We start from the raw sequence: 20,640 nt of genomic DNA on the forward strand, positions 1-20,640 counted from the left end.
AGCAAACCCACAGAGCAGTATGTTCTCATCGAGTAGCGTAAGCAAATTCAGAAAAGGAACCAGCCTGCTTTTCATCTGGCAACAAGCAGAGCGAGTGTGAGAGAACGGACAGACTCAATAATCATAATCCGGAAATACAAAAAGGATGTCACAAGAAAGAGTGGAAGCCCAGAGACCAGACACTATGTGGACAATGTGGATCAGGAGAAATGTAAACTGAATTCCACTTTCTCCTCTCCTGTCCTACATAAGTTCATTTAAGACGAGCTTCCTTGTGAAAAGTCAAAACCAGTATTGCACCATATGACAGCAAAACATATGATGAAAGATTACACTTGCCTGGGAGAAGTACCAGAACTCACAGAGTCATCTGCACATTTATGTGACAGCCTGTCATGAGTTTAGAGAAAAATGTAACATGGTCCTAATCTGATCAGTTCCACAAAACTAATTTTATTTATTATTATTATTATTATTATTTATTTTTCACTCCACTTTATTATTTAGTTATTATTTTTAACTAATTTTTATAAGTATTTGCTGTTTATTGCAGATTTTATGGCAATAATGGTTGATATCCTTTCATGGCAATCAAGCCATTCGAATTTTTAGAGAGTACGAGAGACAGAGAGAGATAGGGAGAGGGAGAGAGACAGCACTTATAAAAGTTGCACACCGAGTCTCTTCAGAAACTCTTCCCTCCTTTCTTCCCTTCAGATGTTTACTTGTCAAGTACACCACATCAGGCTCTTGAATGTTGCCAATCATTCTATTTTGGGTCTACCAAACATGTTGATAAGGTTTTTCAAAAGAAAGAAATGACAAAACCTAATATATCCAGAGCTGAACAGTCTGTTTTGGGGGGGATGTTGATAGTGTTCTTCATATGCTCTGCCTTGATTGGTTATCAGACCGAGACTGACAGGAGCACCCCTCCTATCTCCCGCCCATGAAACTGCTCTAAAAGAGATAGAGCATACACTAGGGTCACCGCCTTAGAAGCAGACAAAAATAAGAAACCCTTCCATCCCCCGTCAGAAACCTTAAACAAACATGTTTGAAAGGTTATGGTATAAAGATAGACAAGAGTAGCCAACATTTGTGCGTTTGACAGACACACACACAACAGAGCAGCACGCCACCACTCTCATTCTGCATCTCAGCTACTTCACGCAAAACTGGTTTGATTTTATTCTTCCATCCATCCATTATCAAACCCACTTATTCACGGGCAGGGTCGCGGGGGGGGGGTGCTGGAGCCTATCCCAGCGTGCATTGGGCGAGAGGCAGGAATACACCGTGGGACAGGCCGCCGATCTGTCGCAGGGCGCACACTCATACCTATGAGCAATTTAGAGTCTCAAATTAGCCTAGCCGCATGTCTTTGGACTGCGGGAGGAAACCGGAGTACCTCGGAGGAAACCCACACGGAGACACAAGGAGAACATGCAAACTCCACACAGAAAGGCCCAGGCCTGTCTGCACCACAGTGCCACCCTCATTCTATTCTATTCTATATCTGTCAGAACTACGTGTAAAAAAAAAATACGGAACAAACTGTATACCGATTCAATAAGGAATGGAACATTCTTCAATATGGGATGATTCCGTATTATAAAGGGACGGACGGAAGCCCCTGCAAGGCTTGTCTGAGCCAGAGTCGAATCCCGAAGTTGAAGGCATGAAAGAGAAACAGGAGCCGGTTCATGAACCAAGGGCCCTACAGGAAGTAACTGAATGGTTACCTTTTTCGAACTAATTTCAAACTATAGGTGACCTGTAGCATACCAGGCTACTTGGCTAGAGCTTACGTCCAAGCTTCTACTACTGTAGCTGATTATAATCGTAGCAGAAAAGAGTAAAAATACCCTATCAAAATAACTCTCTTCTAAATCAAGCAGGCATTCGTTACTATTATGTGACTGAGTGATTCATCTGTGAATCGCAACAGGTGCACCTGGGGCAACTGTTTGTGAATGCCCACTCAACCAGGAAAATAGATGCTGCAGGGAGCATTTAGGAAAATAATACATGAAAGATGATTGGCTGCTTTGATTAAAATCCAGAAGTACGTCAAACCTTGAGCTAAATCCAACTTGCATGTTTTTGTCCACTGATTCTTTTCTGGAAGCAAAAGTGATGAAATGTCATCTTTTCATATTTTACCAACATAATTGGGACACGTACAACGACAAACACGACCGAGCACTCAAAAAAACCTGAAACTAACCGAGGGCCTTTAACTCGTGACATGATTCTGGATCATTCCACACACACCCACACACACAACCACCCACCCACCCTCCACACACCCCACACAAACACCCACCCACCCTCTCACACACACCCACACAAACACCCACCCACCCCCCACACACACCCACACAAACACCCACCCACCCTTCACACACCCCCACAACACCCACCCCCCACCACCACACACACACACCCACAAACCCCCACACACCACCCTCTCACACACACCCACCCAAACACCACCCACCCTCTCACACACACCCACCCAAACACCACCACCCTTCACACACACCCACCACAACACCACCCACCTCTCACACACACCCACCCAAACACACACCCACCCTCTCACACACACCCACCCAAACACACACCCACCCTCTCACACACACCCACACACACCACCCCACCTCACACACCACCCAAACACACACCCACCCTCTCACACACACCACCCACACACACACACACAACACACACACCCACCCAAACACACACCACTCACACACCCCACCCAACACACACCCACCCTCTCACACACACCCACCCAAACACACACCCACCCTCTCACACACCACCCACCCAAACACACACCCACCCTCCACACACACCCACCCAAACACACACAAGCACACACACCCACCCAAACACACACAAGCACACACACCCACCCAAACACACACACCCACACAACCCACCCAACACACACACACCACCCACCCAAACACACACACAGCACACCACCAACACCCCAACACACACACCCACACACACACCCACCAACACACACACACACAACCCACCCAAACACACACACACACACACCCACCCAAACAACACACCACCAAACACACAGCACACACACCCACCCAAACACACCACACCCCACACCACCTACCAAACACACACCCACCCACACAACACACACCCACCCTCTCACACACAAGCACACACACACAACAACACCCACCACAACACACACACCACACACACACCCACTCACACCAACACACCCAACACACACACCCCAACACACACACACACACCCAACACACACACACATCACCAAACACACAACGCACACGCGCACACACGCACACACACGCACACACACGCACACACACACACACACACACACACACGCGCGCGCGCACACACACACACACACACACACGCGCGCACGCACGCACGCACGCACACACACACGCACGCACACACACGCACACACACACAGGCAGCCGTTTCTTGGTGCTCCGCTACCACCGCTTCGCGAGCCACAGCCGTGATGTTCGCCCACCCCTCGGGAAATCTGCGCACGAGAACACAAACTGCCAATAAGCGCAGGAAACAGCATGCTTCACCAGATTCATTTGGCGATTCGTGGATGGGATATGCTGACATACGCACCGACACGCGCTCTCTCACGCAAGAGCATCAGACATGAAAGCCAACCCCCCCCGACTGTGGTAAAGCTCGAACGTGCAATCTGAGCGCGTACAAAAAAAAAGAGGCGGTGGGGGCCAACACCCCCTACCCCCCTCCCCCGAGTACCCCTGCTGCGCGTTCACGCCGAGACATTCTGAATGGACAGGGTGGCAGCGAGCCAGACATCTCATACCTCATACACTCAGCCTACCCTTGAGGGTAAAGGGAGAGAGGGAGAGGGAGAGGGAGACAGTGATGGGGGGGCGTACGAGGGAGAGAAAAGCAGGGGGGAAAGGAGGTGGAGGTGGTGGTGGTGGTGGTGGTGGGGGGGGGGCATCTCCACCACCGCTGATATTCTATCCGGCGTTTCGCTCCAACAGTTCCCTGGAAACACTGACAATTTATTGGTGTTATAGCTCCACGCTTGGCGCACTACAATACCAGGCAACGTATTCCACAGCCAACGGGAACATCTGACACATCTGAACATGCACCCCAATTCAATATCGGCAAATCTGACTGTCTGAAAACTGCCATGGATGTATCAAGCAGCTTCATTGGAAGAAACATAAGAGGACAAAATTATAATTTAGATGTTTTTTCATTCGACTCAAAGGTTGAAAGTGGGCTTTCAGTAGGCTATATGGTACATGGTCTTAATAGGGACACTTGCCCAACAGTAGCCTATATAACTTGAGACTCATTTATGTCGTACAATTTTATGATGTGCAGCAATGCACAAACGTGACACAACTGATACTTCAAATGAGCTTTCTGTGGCTCGTTGGGAATTTCTGCTGCACAAGTCATGCAAAATTTGCGAGAATAAAATGAGTAAAACGGCAAATCCCGGTTTTCCACAAACAGACACGTTTTCCAAGCTTGTTTCGCACTGCAGTATTTACATCCTGTGATGCAATATATTGACATTCCCTCAAATGCATTGTACAGTTTTAGCCAGCAAGATAGAGTAGATGCAGAAAAATATTTCAGGCTTTTGTATTTAGCTATTTGGCATTCTCTGTACTATCATCTAAAACAGTGGTAACCACCCCTGTTCCTGGAGATCTACCACCCCGTAGGTTTTCAATCCATACCTAACAAAACATGCCTTATTCAAATGGCTAGATCTCTTTGTTGAACAGATAATTAATAGGCAGGGGAGCCAAATTGGGTCGAAATGAAAAACTCATAGGATATTAAATCTCCAGGAACACGGCTGGTTACCGCTGATGTAAAATAAGAGTTTGCACATTGCGTCGAAGAGGAGCAAGAGCAAAAACGATCACCCTGCTTAATATTAAATAAAGATGGCCTATGTTCATATTTTAAAAACCGGTTCTTAGGCTTCAGGCCTAACGGGCACCCCCTCCACCCAATCCCTGCCCGGCTGCTACGGACACGCCCTCTCACGCGGCACACCCAAGCGTGCTGGAAGCCTCGAGGGCAGCGGTGCCGTCGTCGCTGCCCCCCGGGGTTCACTTCGCTCTCCAGATCACAGGAAGCGACTGTTCTCCAGCCCGTTAGGAGCGCCCGGTCCGCGCTTCACCTGCCCCCGCCGACGCGCCGCTTTTAATCAGAATATGAGCGGCCGGGAGTCGGGGCGGGGCTCAGGTTACAGGCCCCCGCGGCTTAGATGTACCAGCCCTCTGTGACCCCGCTCACCTTTGGCGAGACGGGCGGCGGGTTGGGGGGGGGGGGTGTTGTTCTGTGGCGGATGGCGGCGGAGCCGGGGTCAGGAAGTGCAGGCTAGCCCGCGCGACCGTGAGCAGTCCAGACCATGCGCATGTTGGCACACGGGTCTGTGCTTTTAGAGAGTGTATGCAAATGGGTTTGCCTGAGTGGGCAGAGGGGTCATGTGTGCATGTACATGTGCGCGTGCATGTGCATGTTAAGTGTGCGAGTGTGTGTGTATATCGTTGTTTACAAAGAGTGTGAGTTTGTGTACATAAGAGTGTTTACAAAGGTTGTGTGTTTGTGTGCACGTGAGTGTTTATAAAGCGTGTGAGTTTGTGTGCATTTTGGTGATTATAAAGCGTGTGAGTTTGTGTGCATTTTGGTGATTATAAAGCGTGTGAGTTTGTGTGCATGTGGCCATTTATAAAGCACGAGCAAACACTTGCACGCTTTACAAGCACACACATGCGCACAAACTCACACTTTATAAACACACGTGCACACAACTCATGCTTTATAAACACACATATGCACACAAATACACATGCTTTATAAACACCCACATGCACACAAACGCACACACTTTATAAACACCCATATGCACACAAACTCATACACATTTATAAACACCCATACGCACACAAACTCATACACATTTATAAACACCCATACGCACACAAACTCATACACATTTATAAACACCCATATGCACACAAACTCACACGCTTTATAAACACCCATACGCACACAAACTCACACATTTATAAACACCCATATGCACACAAACTCACGCTTTATAAACACCCACATGCACACAAACTCACACATTTATAAACACCCATATGCGCACAAATTCACACACTTTATAAACACCCATATGCACACAAACTCACACATTTATAAACACCCACATGCGCACAAACTCACACTTTATAAACACCCACATGCACACAAACTCATGTTTTATAAACACCCACATGCACACAAACTCATGTTTTATAAACACCCACATGCACACAAACTCACACTTTATAAACACCCACATGTGCACAAACTCATGTTTTATAAACACCCACATGCACACAAACTCACACATTTATAAACACCCATATGCACACGAACTCACACATTTATAAACACCCACATGCACACAAACTCACAAACATTTATAAACACCCATATGCACACAAACTCACACTTTATAAACACCCAAATGCACACAAACTCACAAACATTTATAAACACCCACATGCACACAAACTCACAAACATTTATAAACACCCAAATGCGCACACATTGGTGTTTATAAAGTGTGAGTTTGTGCGCATGTGGGTGTTTATAAAGTGTGAGTTTGTGCGCATGTGGGTGTTTATAAAGCGTGAGTTTGTGTGCATGTGGGTGTTTATAAAACATGAGTTTGTGTGCATGTGGGTGTTTATAAAGTGTGAGTTTGTGCGCAGTGGTGTTTATAAGGTGAGTTGTGTGCAGTGGGGTTTATAAAGTGTGAGTTTGTGTGCATGTGGGTGTTTATAAAGCATGAGTTTGTGTGCACGTGGGTGTTTATAAAGTGTGGTTTTGTGTCCATAGGGCATTTGTAAAGTGTGTGACTTCGCATGTGTGTGAGTGCTTGTGAAGCGCGGATTTGTGCACATTTGGGCATAAAGTATCTCTGCAAGAGTGCGCATGTACACGCGTGAGACACGCCTGCAGAGGAACACTCAGCCTCTGACAGAGCCGGAGCCACCGAAGGGAACGAGGTTGCAGGCATCATAATTGACGGGGACGGGGATGTAGGACAGCAGAGGGGCTGTGATTGATAGCTATGCGCCAAATCTGTATCTGAAACGGGGGGGAAAATAGGGGAGGCGGGAGCGGGCGAGCGTGCGCGCGCGTGGACGCGTCTGCGCCCTCCGTACGGAACGCTCATCCTCAAAAAGCCTCCCGCCCGCACTCGCCCGGGAGTTACGAGCCGTCTCAGAGCGCGTCGCGGCGAGTCGCGGCGTCGCGACAGCCGAAGCCCAGATAACTTATCTGATCCGTCGCCGGCGCGTCTGCCCGGTAAAACACATCGGCGAGTGACCGGGGGGGGGACGCCGCCGCTGTGTGACCGAACTAATATGAAATCAATTTGGTACATTCGCGCGGAAAATGCGGCGGGGCAGCCGAACTTAGTCCGTTTGCTCTCCGGTGACAGATGGCAGGCAATAACCGAGCCAGGGAAGGGAAAGGGGGAAAAAAAAAAAGAGATGGAATGCCGTGAGATTTCATTGCTGTGAGAAATTCTCTCTTTCGCCCTCGCCGTGAAGCAGAGATTGCAGGAAGAAAAACTGAGCGGGAACAGAGACAGAGAGAGAGAGAGAGAGTGAGACAGAGAGAGAGAGAGAGAGAGAGCGAAAGAGAGAGTGAAAGAGAGTACGAGACAGAGAAAGATAAAGAGAGAGAACGAGACAGAGAGAGAGACAGAGCGAGACAGAGAGAGCGAGCGATAGAGAAAGAGAGAGTGAAGAGAGTGCGAGACAGAGAGAGAGAGCGATAGAGAAAGAGAGAGAGAGAGAGATTTGAGATTTAAAAACCCCTTTTATTGGGACATCATTCAACCACAGAAATTACTGTACTTCTAAATAAAAATAATAGACAAGCAACATAAAGAGAAAAAACTATCAAAAAACTAACCACAGGCAGAAAAGAGAGAATAGACAGAGAAAAGAGAGAGAGAGAGAGAGAGAGAGAGAGAGAGAGAGAGAGAGACTCATCTGCCATCTCCTCAGAGAACAATGTGGTTCTCAGGTTTCGACGCGTGCTTGGGGAGCTCCTGGTACAATAACATTGACATGCGGCCAATTTTATATACGGCCAAACATGCTCTGCGATTGTCTAAACATTTAATCTAATCAGCCTTCATCCGCCCTGCGGCCGGCGGGGAGCGGAACACGATGCCGTCAGGTCTCTCCCGCGGAAAGGGAGCCCGCCGCCCCGCCCTCCTCGCTGAGCGAAGGGTGGGGGGTGGGGGGGGCGGGGGTGTCTGTCGGAGAGGAGAGGAGGGGAATTTCCACAGACTCCTTTCCTTTCAAACATTTATAATCAATATAATCATTATAAATCATAACTACTGCATGTGCCGTAATGTATTGGGTTTCTATCGCTGTGGAGTTGTGCTAGCCGCTGCTTCTGCTCCGTATCCCCCCGTACCCACAACGCAGGCGTGCTACGCTCAAGCCGCTTCAGCGCAGGTCTCTGGGCCTGGTCCATCGGTGCCCAATGGAGCTTCGCCCCCAGCAGGGGTAGCTAAGCTAAACGGGGGAAGACGGCGCGCGGCGACGTCGTAGAGCCACGCCTCGGCGGATGACGCCGCCGGCTGTACCGGAACGCGGCTATTTGGCGGAGCAGACGCGTGAGCGTTGAGCAAAACAGAGAGAGAGAGAGAGAGAGACGGAGATCTCGGATCGACCCCGAGACTGTGACGACCCACTCCTAATCCCGCCTGGGTCTGATCTACGCATCGGTGAAATGAAATGTCTGGCCGCGCGGATGTTCTGCATTCAAGCAGCGACGCCGAGCGGCGCGGGGATGCACCGCAACAGCGGCGTCTCTACATGAATATAACGTTCTGTGCTATGTATGCGCACACGCGCGCACGCGTACACTCCATTACAACAGCATCACGCTGTCACACCACCAAAAGTAGGGAAGTACCCTGCCAGTGTTACAGTAATGCTCTATTCGGACTGGCACGCGTCCAGCGAGACGGGCAGCGCCCTACGTCTTTCTGAATGGTCTTTACGGCCATTTCGGGCGGTGCCGTCCTCGTACCCAAGGGGCGCGACCGTGTTCTAAAACCAGGGTCTGAGACGGAGAGCGCGAGTGACAGCCGCCATTACTGATACACTGCAGACACCGCCGCAGTGACAGGGCACGGCGTGATCAAACATGGCGTCGGCTTTATCTGCCTCCCTAGACTTTAAAATGAGGGAACGCGTACGCACGCCCCACACGCCTCCCCAACACACACACCACACATCCCACACGCCCCCCACACACACACACACACACCCACGCCCCCCCAACACACACACACGCACACACACACCCACACCCACACACACACACACACACACACACACACACACACACACACACACACACACACGTGCACACACATGCATGTTAACAGTCGCCCCAGCTTTGGGGAATGAGGACTGGAATGCCTCCCTTTTTCCCTTTATCTGCCGCACACACGCACCTCACAGGAAGTTCAAACAAGTTAAGCCCCTTTTTATCATCTGATAACGGAAACACAATATGAGGAGAGGGCTGGCGCTGAATACAGATTCTGCAGAAGAGGGAAAGGGAAAAGGGTGAGGGGGAGGGTGAGGGAAGGAAAGGCGGTGGGGCGGGAAGAGCAGCAGGCGGGGCGGGGTGGGAACCGGGAGGAGGAGGCTTTCGCGCCGGCAGTGCTCCACATGTTGGGTCACGCGATCGCGGTAGGGGTCGCCCTGCCACCGTCGACACAGAGACAGCGGGACAAGAGGGACGCCAGGGGGCCCCCAGTCGAGTTCGCCTGCGGCCACGGCGCACCCCAACGGGAAGACGCAAGGAGACTGGGGGGGGCACGCAGGACCTCGGTTCTCCGTGAGCCGTGTGTCCGTCATCAGGCCGTCAGCCCCGCCCCTTCCGCTTCGTCTGGGGTTAGGGTCTTACATGGGCGGGGTCTGGGGGTTGGTTGTACTTTTGTCACAAAGGCCACCACCCCCCCCCACGCACACACACACCCTCCACCCCACATCCCCACCACACCTCCGGCTCCCCATTCCCCCAGCGCCGGTTCGTCTGCCGAATTAACAAACAAACCCCCCGGTGATAACACACGTGCGCTGTGGGGCTTAATTACTAGAGTCATCCCAGACAAATTAGTCTGAAGATACGCTGGCGACGTTACAGAGGGATCCCGGCTGAATGAAACGGCAGCAAATGAAGGGATCCTCCTGTGATGCGTCGCGTGCCCTCTCACTGCACGCGTGCGCCATTCCCGTGGACACGTACGGCCGCTGCATCCGCGGGAGACACCGAAGCCATTCATCAAGCCGCATCAACTTGCGCGTCATATATATATATTTTTTTTTTTTTTTTCTCTCTCTCTCTCTCTCTCGCTCCTTTTCATTATTCTGGACTCGCTTATAAAACCACAGTCATTCGTCCCAGGGATACGACTGCGACTGCGTGTGTGTGTATGTGTATGTCTGTGCGTGTGAGTGTGTGTGTATGTGTGTGTGTGAGCGTGTGTGTGTATGTGTGCGTGTGAGTGTGTGTGTGAGTGTGTGTGTGTGTGTGTGTGCGTGTGTATGTGTATGTGTACATGTGTGTGCGCGCGTATGTGTGTGTGCGCGTATGTGTGTGCGTGTGTGTGTGTGTGTGTGTGTGTACACTGTTGCATTCAGCAGCTCACTGAGCCAGTCAAGGTTCTGTCTCCTCACATGCAGCCCCCCCTCTGCCCCCCCCCGCCCCCGCCCCAATAAGCCCATCAGTCATGTGACTCAGTGGCCAGCAGCACGGAATGGAAGGAATGCGATCGTATGACTGTTTGCCCAACGAGAACCGTGAGGAAGAGACCATCCTTCAAACAACACGCTCGCTACTCACAGACATTTGCTGGCAGCCAAACACCCTCACGCACAGCCAAACACCCCCACGCACATGCAATCGCACACATGTGCAAACTACCCCGTGACTGTACACATTTAAATCAAGCGCAACAACAATGAAGATACACGCAAAACAAGATCCCCGTGCGAAAATGAATCGGACAAGCCCTGCAGCATGCCATTTCTCAGGAAGACAGGAGGCCTACACACAGCTGAACAAGCAGAATATTCCAGGCTCACTGACATCAGACCTTCAAGAAATACACTTTGGGGGGAAAAAAATCTCCTCAAAAACAAATCTAGTCTTGTGTACCACACGATTAACCAAGCCTCACTCGCCTTGTGACAAACTAATCAGACAGGCAGCTGATCCACTTCTATTGATTGACTGGTGTTTAGAGGAGACTGACATTTCAAGGATAGCACGCTACATGGGTGGGTGGGCTCTACGGAACAATTTCATTACTGTTCCACAATGGCACAACATCTGTAATTAAACAAGCTAATCCACTGGCGATGTACTAAACATACATGCAGGCCAAATATAGATTTGTTGGTCAGATTATTGTTTAGCTAAACTGTTTTGCAAGCAGCCCTGCATGATATTACAGTCCCCCAGACCGAATCAGATGCTGCCTAACAAATGCAGCATGGTTCCAGGAGCTACTGATGCCGAGCCAAAGCTTTCTGCACCTTAATAGGCTTTCCATCACCGACAGTCGACAAGAACAGCGTGGGTTAACAAATACCGCAGGGCTTCAACTGTCACTCAACGAAACCCTGAATACTAAGCCAGATGGAAATCAAAACTGGGAGCTGAAGCAATAAGTTTGTGCCCTTCAGAAATGTGTTTTTACAGCAGCAGCGAGCACTGGGACGTTCTGTCATCACTGCAGAAGTAATTCGCGCGGTGTCCTCACGTTACTTATCTAATCGAGGGAGTCGTACCGCAGCGCGTTTTTAAAGAGGGCGCAAATCTTCCTCTCTCGCGCTCGACAACGGAGACGGCCGGTTTAACGCATGATGGCTCGGGGACGGAAACACCTTCGCTAATTGCCGGCTCAATTCTCGCAGATGCGAAGGGCGACTCGACCGACAGATACGCGCTTAGTACAGAATGCCGGCTCGCATTGAAGAATCCCCGTTCAGACAAACCTGTTCGTTTATCCCAGTCGAAAACACGTGACGGGTGGCCACCAAAGCCAGCTCTCGAGGGAAAACAGTTTACGGGGGTAAACAAAAAGGACAGCATTCTGACAGCGTAGGGCCAGACAAAGTTCATATGAGGCTAATGAATTTTAGCCAAGAGCACATTCATTTATGAAACTGAATTAGCATAATTACATGGTTTTCAGAACAACTCGCTAAGACAAAAAATGCAGCGAACTGTCTGAATAATTAAGCAGGACCTGATTAGGAGCATTCTCCCAGCAGCACAGCCAATCCCAGCATCATCTAAATGAGGCAGGGCTTCCATCAACCAAGTTCCCATCCCGACCCTCATTAAGAGACAGGCAGACAGACAGACAGACAGAAAGGGAGTGACCAGGGTGGGCATGCGGAATCAGTTAACATGAAAAAAGTGTTAAGGAAGAAGGTGTTCTCGACAACGGAATGCACCCCTTGAGTAAACCCACCCATCTTTTTTTGCAGGAGACACTGCAGGCAGGAATCATGGGAGGGACTGAGGAGGAGGGCTGCAGGACCCATGTGACGCGCACTGTTCAAAAGCAGCTGCGGCTTTCCCTCTTTCTTTTTTTCTCTTGGCCCCAATCTTTTTTTCTTACAACAGTCAAAAAGGCACTGTTGTCATGACGTGAGGTTTGCCCTTGTGACAAACAATAATTTGAGCACATATTGAATGGTGTTGAAACTTTAAGGGCATGCATGTGCGCTCTCTCTCTCTCTCTCTCTCTCTCTCAGACAAACACACATACTCTTAGAAACACAAAAATTGTGTTAAACTGTGTGTGATGAGTTCACTACGAGTTGAAATTTGTTCTTTCAGTTGGAAAAAAACAAGCTCTTTGTTTATAGATGGGATGCAAAAATGCCTCCACCGCACTCCACCCCACCCCACATCCCCCTCTCCAACTGAAGCCCCCTCCCCCAAACCCCATCATCAACAGCCCTCCCTTAGATCAACCCACCCCCCTCTTCCCCATGCCCCATCGGTTCCTGTTCCCACAAAGCCCTCCACAACATTCCTCTCCCAAAGCCTGGGACATGCTCCTAGGAGTGATCCCACCAGCCCGGGACCAGACATAGATCCCATGCTTTTTTTGGGTTTGAGAGGAGGCCTTGTGATGAACACAAGGCACAGGGCTCTACCATGCCAATACCATGGGACAGGGCCCCAGCCCTGAGGGGAGCTCTGCATCCCTTTTAAAGAGTATAATAACATGAGCAAAGTTCAGACTCTCAACTGCTGTACCACATGTCCAGGGTCAGCAGTAGCAAACTGTATGAGGGGGGGGGGGGGGGATTTTCCAAACTGTCGTGTCTCCTGTTTGCAGCTTTGCAGTTTACATATTACCCACCATATGCAGGAAAGCACATACACCATAAACATTGTGGCTGTTTGTTCATGAGCTAATTAATCACTACTGAAATAGGCACATCTGTGCCCTTTAAATCCCCATTTAAGAATTCAGGAGGAAAGCCAAAACTCCATTTTTCACAAGTGTACTACACACAGGCTTGTACCCCATCTCATCGACAAGGGTGGAAGTGTGGAGTCATGGATTTGGAGCTGTTCTGGTCACCCACAGGACACAGTTTCTGAGCTGATGTGGAATGCCGCTATGATTCCATTGACCTAGGTTCTTAACAAGATATGTAGACATGTACCGGCTAATGCAACATATTAAAACTGAATACTGAGACGACACCAAGAATACCGACAAAACACACACGATTGCCCCAAGGTACGTTCTATTTAATTCCATACGCTACTCTACTGATTACCCTGTCATAATGACACCTGCTTCAGCCGTACATTGGCTGATCCCGTTCGGTTGTCATGTTCACCAACATTCTAATAAATGGAATAGGACATTGCCCATCGTAGCAAACGCTTATAGGAAACTTACAGGAAAAATGTCAGACGTGGGCTCCGCCTCGGGAGACGCATTTGTATTAGGAATTCGCCTGGCACTACTCTGTGTCATACCTCAACGTTCATCCTTCGCGCAGCATAGCCTGCTCTTCCTGTACTTAATGAGTCCGGCTTCGTCCTGTGACAGCCTACCCGCTTTCGGGTTACCGTCCTGGTCTACGATCTGTAGGCTACACAAAGAAGCTGACCAACTATTTTAACATTGCAATACTACTTTCGACCCAAACAGAATATCCCTACGATTTATCGATATAATAACGGGGCTTAACTAGTGTGGGGGCGAATTAGGCCTATACGTTTTTAATGCTAATGTGAGGCATGACCGACAGACTGCAAACTGAATTAAATAAAACTTGCACAACTTGACTTGTAGAGCCTAAGATCCGACAATATAAAATGTATCCTTGCGTTTGGCTAAATGAACCATAGCTGACCGCTTGTCATGCAGTGATTTAATAAATCAGTCATTTTAACATTCCCCGATATGTGGATGATACTAGATTGCCACCTAGCTGATTTGTCAAATTTGCCTGTTAACCTAAACTGCCTTTATCTTATTTTTTATGCAGGCATGCTATTTTCTTGCCATGCCATGTGCATCTCTCAACACAGGCTGAAGATACGATGCGCTGTGCTGAACCGCTAGCAGTGTGCTTTTGCGCCGCTCTTTGTCATGTAAATGTTGTGGCTGGTCTCTCTCGCCGTCTCCCCTGTTCCCTCTCCTCCCTCGCCGCCCGTCTGCTGAGTAGCTGCCCAACTCTCTCCCTGCGTCCGCCCCGAAGTCTAGGCCACCGCAGTGCACGGTACAACGCACACCCCCTCCAAAGCTACAACACCGAGCACATGTGTGACGTTTGGCACTGATTTTTTTGGGGGGAAGACCCACTTTATTCCGCGCGATTCAGTATTGTGGCACCTCATTCATTCGCAAAGCGGTGGATACACCGTGCTGTTCACTGATGTTATGATCAACTGATACCTTTATAAAATAGTCTCAATTATACGGTCACATATTAAATAAAATAGAAATAAACATAAAAGCACCCGGTTATAATGCTACGGACGTAGGGCGCAATTCATTGTGGAGGGCACCCGATATACGACTTTAAGCAAAACTTCATAAAAACCCCATAAAAGAACAACGTGCAAGCAACGAACAATTAACAGGCTAGTCATAAATGACAGAGGGCTTAAGCTACAGAATTCTGTTGAAACCACATTATCAGTAAACAGCAGAGACAGCACATACACTTGTGCTTCGTGAGCGATCTACAGTACGAACATGTACAACTGCAATCTAATCTATGATATAAGCATGCGGACCCGTTAGCCACATGCCGTAAGCTCGGTCGTTCTTAAGGGTTCCAGATAATGTAAAAAAAAAAAAAAAAAAAAAACCGAGCCCACATTCCAAAACGAGCCTTTCTTTCTCTAAACTCCTCTCTGCACAAACCTTTATAAAATGACTATTATAGCTAGTGCAAATAAAAAGAGAAGTGGCTTGCAATGGTTTGCTGCATTTATAGGCTACCGAGTCTGCAAAAACCAACTTTGTTGCGCTCGCTAATTGGGAAAAGATATATCCCTGTTACTAAACTGGACTGCGCGCTCAGTATCAATCGCAATATATCGGTTAACAGTGAAACCTTGCAAGCGTAAGGTTTACAAAGCCGTCATGTTTTCTGAACAACCACATGAGTAGTATCAAAAGCGCTGCGGCGAGCAAGGTGCAAAATATCATAGCTCCAGCTAGCAGGCTATCTCATACTCACATGCTCCTATACTGACACATTGATACCTAACGTTAGCTTGTTAGCTCTCCCGATAGCGGCACAATACAACATTCAAGCAAAGATGAATATTAACATGGATTGAAGTATTTACCTTGAACGGACAAAACACAGAACCCCAGAGAAAGTAGACAGAAAAAACAGATATTCTCCACCGCCATGTAAAGCCTTTGATTTCCAGCAGAGGGGTCAGCACTGTGTGGGTATTTATAGCTGGCTATATCGCTAGCTACATACATAGCCTATATCAGAATCCCGTGTAAAGTCCTGTATGTTTTCAGTTGGCTATTATTTCATGAACATTCCTTTTGATTGGTCCCCCGTCTTTTACACACAACAGAATGGTATCAGCTAGTAGGGGGAGAGACGTCGCGTCCCTCTTGGCTTCATCGCCATGTTGTGAGCGAATGTAGTGTGTGTTAGTTGCCGCACACACACGCGCGCGCACACGCACATACACACTCACACACACACGGGCAAGTCCTGCTTAGGTGTCCATTGGAGTCGCCTGAAATGTTGCCAATAGAACAACACCTCCAGAACACCCTGCCTCTTTAGAGCAAACTGCATCAGCACTGATGCGACCCCGAGTACTAGCAACCTTCCCCCTCAAAGTGCATGTGTCACAACTGCCCGGAGAAAGCAGACGGTATTCATGCAGAAGTGCTGGGACATTGCAGAGAGAAGGGTATGTGTGCGTGTGCGTGTGCGTGTGCGTGCGTGTGTGTGGTTGGGGTGAGAATAAGCATTAAGGTGTATTAGGGTCAAAACATTAAAGGGTTAGTCGAGATGCACAATGGAAAATTGATACCTCGATGCTGTAGATTGCATTAGTGGCATGCACATGTGTGCACTTGCAGTGAATGTATTGTTAGCTCTGCTTGGAAACATACCAATCAGCATAAATAGAATCACATATTATGGATTCGCATTAACTCTGAAATTACTACTGTAGCTGGGTGTTCCCATCAGCTAAACCTGCACTCTGAGCCTGGCCTCTGTCTGATGCATTGGTCACCACCCTCTGAAACCTTCGGACAGATATTCTGACAGTGGTACTCAATGGCCCAGCAAGATATGAATCATTCACCAAGAAAGGCACCCAGAGTCACATATGCAAGAAAACTGAAATATGTTCACAAGTACAAAAATATTGTTCTGTGATATTCAGACGTCTGCCAGACAGCCCTGTAAGTTTCTTGTCTGGACCATGATCAGGACACCCACTGACTTTCATACAATATACAAACTAACAGCAGTGAGCTAGCTTGATCATTGAAACCAGGTTGTTCCCCACATGGTGTCAGCAATGAAATATAAAGCAGGGCTGTTTTCATCTGTGGTCTTGTTAAATGGGCATTAGTGAAACAGGAAATTATGGGGGTGACATAAAAACATGCCTTTTTTGAAGTGAACATAGTGGGTGGGGCCACCCGATTTGGAGTGGAGTAGCCAGCCTCCTTTCAGGTGAGGTGCTCTTGTAGATGTGTCAATATTTAACAGTGCTAATTGTCTTCCTTTGCTGTGATGGGCCATGTACATTGCCAGTGCATTTTAAGAGGAGGACATCTGTTCCAGAGAGTTGTGTTTACACAGGGATAGGACATCTACTGGAGGTCTCAGATTTTTTTTTTCTTTACTGATTCCAGCAGGGCCATTTTGACAAAAAGCCTAATAAACATAATAGACACAATTCTTCATACACAGAAAGAACATAGTTTCTGAATTTCACACCTGTGTGATTTTATATGTAAATTGTGCTGTCACTAAGTCACTGGGTTGTTCTTGGGGAAAACCCATCATAGAGAAACTGTTCAGATAGATACGTGATTCAAGAGTGTGTATTCTGGCCTTAAACCAGGGGCACTCACTTGATGTGTGCTTGGTATGAACAACAGGGGTTTATGTTAAAGTACTTTTTCCATATAACCATTTAAGCTCCAATTAGATGTACATGCAGAATGAAAATTGTAAGCACCACAGATTGTGCAGCGCAATTATTATAGAAGGAAGAAAAAACAATGAAACAGCGCATGTCTGTATGAGGGATTGTCAGTGAGAACTCAAGAGTGCTGATCCCTGTCCTCAGCGACCCACAATGTAAAACCAAAGACCACACTGAAGACAAACTCTAGCATCAGCACAGCCCATCTGCAAATGCTTTGCTTAAAAAAGCCAACAAAAAAAAATTGTTCTTGGCTTCTTAAACCACATCAAAGACATTCCTTTCACTGGTCTTTACATTCTGTGAGCAAAGAAACAAGAAGGCGGTTGTCATGATCACTTTGCTCCCCCTTCCCCCCCATCTTTTTTTCACAACGTTACATACAAAAACCCGGTACTGTATAGGGATGATGGCCTCATGACAAAATAACTTATTTCAAACACAGGTATTTACACACATCCTATTGTGGCCTGTTGGAACTGGGGACGTCAAGCATGTCTTTTTAAGCAGTTTTTTAGAGGAAGCAAATGATTTGTAGGCGGTCTAGTGTGAATTTTCATCAGGAAATGTGGTTTGTGTGTGTGTGTGTGTGTGTGTCTGTGTATTGAACTTGGGGCAGAGGGGCGCAGGTGTCCTCCTGTCTAACTCGTATGATTAATATTGACAGCCTGATGGCTTGCCTTTGCTGGGAACACTGGCCAATCCTTCAAACCTTTTCAGAGTTAAGTGGTCGTAAAATCAGTGGCGCTGCGGCGTCTCCGTTCACCACAAATGGCTGCCAGTGTTAACACAAACAGCATCGCTTATTAGCAAAGAAGAGAAGAGCGTCCATTTGCATTTGTAATGTCTTCCTTCTCCTGTCCTTTATGGCCCCTCATTCTGTTGAGGCTGAGTTTGTCTGTATGAGCGTGTCATTGATCTCCCCAAAAAGTACGGACTCATTTGCATTTTAGGAGCGGTTTACACCAAGACGGTGCACGGAGTACAGTTCACCGAGGCATGGCCCGGTCCTCACCGTCAGCCCTGGTCTTGATCAAAGAGCGCCCCCTCTCACCAGCTGTAAACATTGGAGAGGAGCTCGTTCTGCACACTTAGCGTGCATTGACGCCTAGAGGGGTTAAAAACTTTGGCCATTATTAACCTAATACTTAAAAAAAAAGGCAAATGCGCACACAAGCAAAATATGTTACTGAATAAAATACGTGAAACGTGCAATGTGATTCAATGTGTGATTTTTATTTATTTTTTATTTTTTACACCAGAGGATGGGTTATCTGAAGTTTGGATGTTCAAGGCAAATTTTTGGGAGTTTTTTTTTTGGGGGGGAGCTGTTGGGAAACTTTTCCCAACCTTTCTTTTTATTTGTTTGTTTGAGCACAGTCCTCCCCGCCCCCTTTTCCCAACACAAACAGAGGCTGTTTTGGGAACGGCCCTTCACGTTTGCCAGTGTTTCACCCCGCCTGTCTTCGTCCCCGCTACTCTCCGCTTGGAGGGGTGCCTGAGGGTCTTTGCCGCAGAAAAAGTGGTCTCCATGGAAACCAAGACTTAGGGGGTGGCACATGGGAAGATGGGGGCGCCTGGACGGAAAGCTGGCTAAACTGGCTCGATACCGCCAAGGCGTGCTGGCGCGGTTCCCAGGGAGGTGGGGTACTATGGGAGATGTACGCGGGGTCGGTAAACACATTCGTACGTGTTAAAAGATTCAGTCAGACATTCGTGTGCTCATATATGCCGCTTTTACCTGGAGAAAATGACGATAATGCGCTATTTACCCACACAGCAAGGCTACTTTATAAGGCTAGAGGGACAGGTGCAATGTGATATGGCGGAAAGTGGAGGAAAGTGTGTGTCTGGTGCAGTGCAATCCATTGAACCGGGAAGTGTGTGTGTATGTGCGCAATTTCGCTTGTGTACACAAAGTCTTATTTGGTATTCTGAGCACATCCCAGGACTACCAGCTCCTGCCTACCTCCTCACATCCCCCCTTCCCAGTGCCTGCATTTAATGCACTACCACTATAGTGTAGAGAGAGAGAGAGAGAGAGACAGAGAGCACAGGCGAGAACAGTCTGGAGGTTGGGCAGCGAGGACACGGGGGGTGGGGGGTGGGGGGGCCTTGGTGGATCAGGTGGTGCCCTCTCCACTGAATGGGCCAGGAATCCATTGTGTGTGTATCTCTCTCTTAATGATACAGACAGCATGCCAATCCCAATGGAGCATATGACGGAAAAAAATCATTGACTGCATCTACCAAATTTTCGCTCCCATTATTAAATGAAATCAGAAAAATTGTGAAAACAATCAAAAATACATTTGCTGCTAAAACAAAGACCATTTGTGCAGTACTCAGATTGCTACAAGAGGGAAAAACAACATCCCATTGAGCTCCAGTGGTGGAGCGACTGCCAATTCTGTCGAGGAACCCTGACTTTCACGTCCTAGACTGCCATTGAACAGACGGCTGAAGAGAGGGAGGATGAGGGAGGGAGGGAAGGAGAGAGGGAGGGGGGGTGGGGTAGCGAGTCCCTCTCACAAACACTATTACACATAGGCCATAAAAGACCCACCTCTTAGCCTAATTAGCTTAAAAGTAGATTTTAAATCCCAGCAAAAGGCAACAGCGTGGTGAAAGGCGAGGCGGAATGAGCTCCGGTAATGTGCCACTTCAAGTGTCCCATCTTTGGAGCCCTGTCACGGAGTGGGGGGGGGGACAGGAAGTCCCCACCAGCACGCTCTTATCTGTTTTTTTTTGGCTCTCCATTGAAGGTGCATGTCATTAGAGCTGGTGTTA

General features: G+C 48.3%; 1 protein-coding gene across 1 annotated transcript in view; it reads right to left on the minus strand.

The window, feature by feature from the left end:
- Positions 1 to 16,430, minus strand: part of igdcc4 (immunoglobulin superfamily, DCC subclass, member 4) — a 70,187-nt gene extending 53,757 nt beyond the window's left edge. Inside the window, exon 1 of the mRNA XM_064336002.1 lies at positions 16,000 to 16,430. Coding sequence (XP_064192072.1) covers positions 16,000 to 16,144 — 145 coding nt within the window. The 5' untranslated portion in view covers positions 16,145 to 16,430. The remainder of the gene's footprint in view (positions 1 to 15,999) is intronic.
- Between the last annotated feature and the right edge of the window lie 4,210 nt (positions 16,431 to 20,640).

Source organism: Anguilla rostrata, chromosome 5 (genome assembly GCF_018555375.3).
Source record: "Anguilla rostrata isolate EN2019 chromosome 5, ASM1855537v3, whole genome shotgun sequence".
NCBI lineage: Eukaryota > Metazoa > Chordata > Actinopteri > Anguilliformes > Anguillidae > Anguilla > Anguilla rostrata.